Below are 4,892 nucleotides of genomic sequence, written 5' to 3' on the forward strand. Positions count from 1 at the left end.
AGACAGACAGACAGTGGCATTTAACTTTAAAAAAGTAATACCAAGACTCTGCTAGTTCAGTTCTAATGGTCTCTGCCACATCCCATATGGACTCATGTATGTATACCTATGTTCAGACGTTAGCTGTGCCACTTCTAGCTGAGCCTCAGTTTCCCCACATCTAAAACATGGAGGGTATTCATTGTGGGGATTGCTGCAAGTAGGAACTCAGACTGCGTGTGTACAGCTCCACCAGCCCAGTGCCTGGTCCTCGCTGGAGCTCAGCACTCAAGGGCTGATGACCCATGTGTGAAAAAGGGTATTTTCCAACATGAGGATCAGTATCTGTTTGTACTTGAACTGTGACGTTGAACATCAAGGTGTATTTGCTTCAAAATGTTTCTAGTGCTTCGCTTTCACTTCCTCTGTATCAATAAAACCTCAGCAACTTCAGTTACTTCTGCTTAGAAGAAACAAGAGAAATGAGCAAAGGCATGGGCTCTATTTCAGAGGAACACTCGTAGTGTAGTATTTCACAGGCTAGCAGTCCCTGTGTGCCAAGGGAGGATGTTTCATGGGTGGTGAAGGACCTTTTTCTGTTCTAGTTGTATGATAAAATTCTTGAGTTCCCAAGACTATACCTCATGTGTGGGCCCCGTGTGGTGATGGCTCCTCTGTGGGATCCTCGGATTCTGTGGGTGTGAGGGGACACAGGGACACATCCAGGCACCAGCTGACTGAGCCAAGGAAGGCACAGGTAGAGCTGCAAGAACAGAGGGAGAGAAGAGGGAAAGCTCCAGAGAAGATCAAGAACTAAAACCCTGAAAACTGAACTCTGAGTCAGCAGCTATGCCTAGTCCTTTGTGGGAACTTTTTCTTTTCCTCAGCAGTCTCATTTTGGTAGCTCCCTTGACAGAGGGAGGAGAACTGCTGCTCAGAAAGTCGAACTTCCTCAAAATCCTCCACCAGCAGAGGCAGCATGGAGAGTTGAACTTGGTAGGTGACCACAGGACTCTGAGAATCTCACCCTGCTGAGTCCTCCTCCTCCGGGGAAGCAGGCGCTCTCAGTCCCCACAGAAGCTTGCAGAGGCAAGAAGGCTGCTCAGGTGGAGCCACCTACAGCAGTGCTGCTGCACCTGGATTCGCAGAACGTGGTAATGAATGGTGGCTGGAGGTATTTATTCCCTTTGGCCTGACCCAGCTCATGTCTCTGGGAGGTGGGAAGGAGCCCCAGGAGGACTCCTGTACCAAAGGTGAGTATGAGACGTACTAGAAGGGGCTGCACTTTTCCTCTTTTCTCTTAACGTACTTGGTTCTTTCTCTTTTTCTTTTCATACTTGGTACTTAAAAATAAAATCAAGAAATGAAAAAACAGCCCCAGGTTAGACTGAAGGATGGACTTCAGAGGCAGGGGCTGGGGTGCCACCCCCAGGAGGTCTGAAACTGCAAACTCAAGTTAGTCTGTAAGTGCTCAGTTTTACTCCCAGGGGCTCTGGTGAGCCGTGGGCTCCTGAGTGGCGAAGACTGAGGAGTCTCTCTTTTAGGGGTTTGTGCTTGGAGCTAGGTGCTCTGCTGGTTTGGGAGGAGTGGTTGGGAAGGTTTTCTCTTTCTAGTCATCTCATTGCCAGTACAGTCTAGAATAGAATGGTAAATTCAGTGCTCAGAAAAAGCAAGGGAAAGCCTGCCTTGGAGCTGTGTTGGGATAGGGCCTTGGGTTTACGCATGAAGCTTACTCATCCTAATGCCTAGGCATGCGCCCCACTCTGAGAGGCCCTCCAAGGCCCCTCGTGCTCATAATAGGCTTGAAATGACTTGAGGCTGGTGGAAGCAAAACTCCTGCTCTAAGGAAAGGGCTCTAGCTAAAGGGAGCTGGACTGGGAACCAGCTATTCAGCAAAGTTTTGGGCTTTGTTTGGAGCTCCCTTGAGGGTTGGAATTAGACACGGTTTGCTGTGGGCCAGGATCAAGGGCTCTGAATTCCCAGCCCAAATGCTACTGAGTGAGAAAGGCTGGCTCCATGAGCAGAGAAGAGCTGCAAAAAATTTCTCAGGAAGGCTGGAACTATACTTTCCTGGTCCCCTCCTTAAGATTGGTGTCACTCACTCTCTGGCCTGTTTCTCCATCCATACAATGTTTGGGGTATCAGATCTCAGAGGACTGTCCCACCTTCCCTGATCCTACCCCGGACAGAAGGTCCTGGCTACAAACAGTGTGGTAGCCACTTAGAGGAGCCCATCTTTCCCTTCAGAGCCTCTTATGGTGGAGGAAGCAGACTGGGGGTCCTCTTCGTCATCCGAGCACCGTGTGCCTCTTCTCTGCAGCAGGCCATGGCACAGTGGCAGCGGCTTCTGCTAGCGCTGTGGACAGTTATGGCTGCCCAGGCTGGGGACAAGCCACTCAATGTCTGCATGAACGCCAGACACCACAAGAGAGAACCTGGCCCAGAAGACAAACTCTTCATGCAGGTACAGAGCCAGACCGGGCCCAGGGCTGGAGTGGGGCTTTATGGAAAATCAAGGAAGCAACACCAATGCCGAGGTGGTTTCTGGACTGCTGATCATTTGGTTCCTTGGGAGAAAAGTAGCCCCAAAACTCCACCAGTGAGCTGCTCTGGCCATTTGAGGGTGATCCTGAGGACCCACTGTTCCTCAGCACAGATCCGAAGAACGCTTCTGACTGCTAGTCCTGGGAAACAGAATGGCCTCCTTCCAAGCTCCTAAAGGCAGCTGATAAGGATGTGGGAGGAGAAGCTGGCATTTAGCCTCTGAGTCCTTCCACATAAACAACTCCAGATTTCCCAGGTCTCTGTCTCCCAGGACACCTCAGCACTTTCTTTCCCCGCAAAGGCCTCTGTTGCCTTTCAGGACTGAGCCCCCCAGAAACTGTTCCCAGAGCTGGACTGCAGCAGCCTGAGGCAGGGCAGTCACTGCTCAGGTGCCGGCTGTACTCTGGACAAATACTCAGAGCTCCCTGGTTCCTCCTCTCCAGGAAGGCTGGTGACTGCACTGAGCGCAGGCTGTCTCCTGAGGGGCACACTCACTTCCGCCCTAGATGCCCAGCAAGCTCGCTTCTAACTCTTCATGCCTATTGCTTTTTCCTCCACCTTCAGTGTGCCCCTTGGAAGGACAATGCCTGCTGCACATCCATGACAAGCTGGGAGGCCCACCGCACAGAGATACACCTCCACAACTTCAGTTTGATTCACTGTGGATTGCTGACCCCAAGCTGTCAGAGGCACTTCACCCGGGCCACCTGCTTCTATGAGTGTTCCCCTAACCTGGGGCCTTGGATCCATCTGGTGAGATCCAAGCACTGCCATGTTACTAAAAGCAGGGCGCTTCAACTTAATAATATACTGGTGTTGTGTAGAACAGATGCTGCCCCATGGTAGAGCATGGCAGAACCAGAGCATCTCTTGGGAAAAGGGATAAAGTGGAAGCAACGCCTGGCCCTGGAGCCTGGCATGGGGGAGACCGGTCAGATGAGAACAATAGGATCAGGAATGATCACCACGGGAGGCTTGGTGCGATTAGGCATACCTGAGGTTAAATGTCATCTTTTCCTACTAGCTGTACAGCCTGAGACAAACTATTTTGCCACTTGGTCTCATTGTTCTTATTTGTATACTGATAATACATAGATATTTTAAATCTTTTCTTTTTGTGTGTGCCAGGAATGGAACTCAGGGCCTTGCACTTGCCACACAGGCATTGTGCCACTGAACTACATCCCTGGCCCTACAGGGAGATTTTATAAGGGCTGATGTATGTACACATGGTACCTGGCCCAGGTACCACCCTTTCTGTTAGTAGCCTTCAAATCGCTGCTGCTCATGTTCCTGTCTCTCACTTTGCTGTACTCAGGTGGACCCTCAGGGTCTGGAGGAGCGGGTTTCCGGCATCCCGTTGTGCCGGGAAGACTGTGAAGAGTGGTGGGCCGACTGCAGCAGTTCTTACACCTGCAAATCCAACTGGCATGGAGGCTGGGACTGGAAGCAAGGTCAGTGGTATAGCTGGGCCAAGGAAGAGGGCGGGCCCCTGGAATCCCCATTCTGGGTGCAGAGCAACCCTCTTGTGCTAAACTAAGATACATGAGGGGGCATGGGAGAGGACCACTGAGGAGTGAGCTCTGTGCTGTCAACCCCACAGGGGAAAGCCGTTGCCCAGCAGGGGCCCGTTGCCGCCCTTTCCCTGACTACTTTCTCACCCCCGCGGACCTGTGTGAGAAGATCTGGGGCAATACCTTTCAGGCAAGCCCTGAGCACAGGAGCAGTGGGCGCTGTCTCCAGAAGTGGTTTGAGCCTGGTCAGGACAACCCCAATGTAGCTGTGTCCCACCATTTTGCCAGTCCTGCCCCAGCCAGCGAGCACTCCTGCACCCTCATGGCCTTCTGCCTGTTCTTGTGGGTCTTCTCCTGATAAGTCCCTCTTCTCCCATTCATCTTTCTTGCTCCCACCATATAAAGGCCAAACCATGACCATCATCTTCCTTTGGGTGGGGAAGACTGAAGCCACAGTGGCTGGAGTCTGAGGCCCAGACCTCTGTCTGAGAAGTATCTGGGAGCCAGCAGTGCTACCTTGCCCACCCCTTGCTTTTAGCAACACAACCCCTGATGAACTCCAAGAGACACACCTCCTGGTCCTGTCAATACCTCCCCTTCCATGGCAGAGCCGATGGTGACAGCCTGGCCTCCCATCCCACCATGGTGCTTCCAATAAAATGGTGATGGACTGTCTCAGTTACTCTTCTCTCATTGCTGGGACAAATACCCAATACTCAAAATGAAGGAAGGAATGGTTTATTAGCTGACAATTACTGGAGGTTTCAGTCCATACTCAGTTGGCTCCAAGGCAGGCTGGGACATGGCAGAGGACAATCATTCATGGTGACAGAAGGCAGAAAAACAGCAAGAGCA

At 51.7% G+C, this 4,892-nt stretch overlaps 1 protein-coding gene across 1 annotated transcript; it reads left to right on the forward strand.

Annotated features, from left to right (window-relative positions):
• Nucleotides 1-2,305: 2,305 nt before the first annotated feature.
• Nucleotides 2,306-4,395, forward strand: Izumo1r (IZUMO1 receptor, JUNO). Its single transcript, XM_004644780.1, has 4 exons — nucleotides 2,306-2,443; nucleotides 3,088-3,276; nucleotides 3,842-3,977; nucleotides 4,127-4,395. Exons 1-4 carry the CDS (start codon nucleotides 2,306-2,308, stop codon nucleotides 4,393-4,395), a joined length of 732 nt encoding a protein of 243 aa, XP_004644837.1.
• Nucleotides 4,396-4,892: the final 497 nt, after the last annotated feature.

This window comes from Octodon degus, unplaced genomic scaffold (genome assembly GCF_000260255.1).
Source record: "Octodon degus isolate 3935 unplaced genomic scaffold, OctDeg1.0 scaffold00209, whole genome shotgun sequence".
Taxonomy (NCBI): domain Eukaryota; kingdom Metazoa; phylum Chordata; class Mammalia; order Rodentia; family Octodontidae; genus Octodon; species Octodon degus.

Coding starts and splice junctions, on each gene's coding strand:
- Izumo1r (XM_004644780.1), top strand. CDS start 2,306: ATGGCACAGTGGCAGCGGCTTCTGCTAGCGCTGTGGACAGTTATGGCT. Junction 2,444..3,087: donor AAGACAAACTCTTCATGCAG/GTACAGAGCCAG, acceptor CTCCACCTTCAG/TGTGCCCCTTGGAAGGACAA. Junction 3,978..4,126: donor AGGCTGGGACTGGAAGCAAG/GTCAGTGGTATA, acceptor TCAACCCCACAG/GGGAAAGCCGTTGCCCAGCA.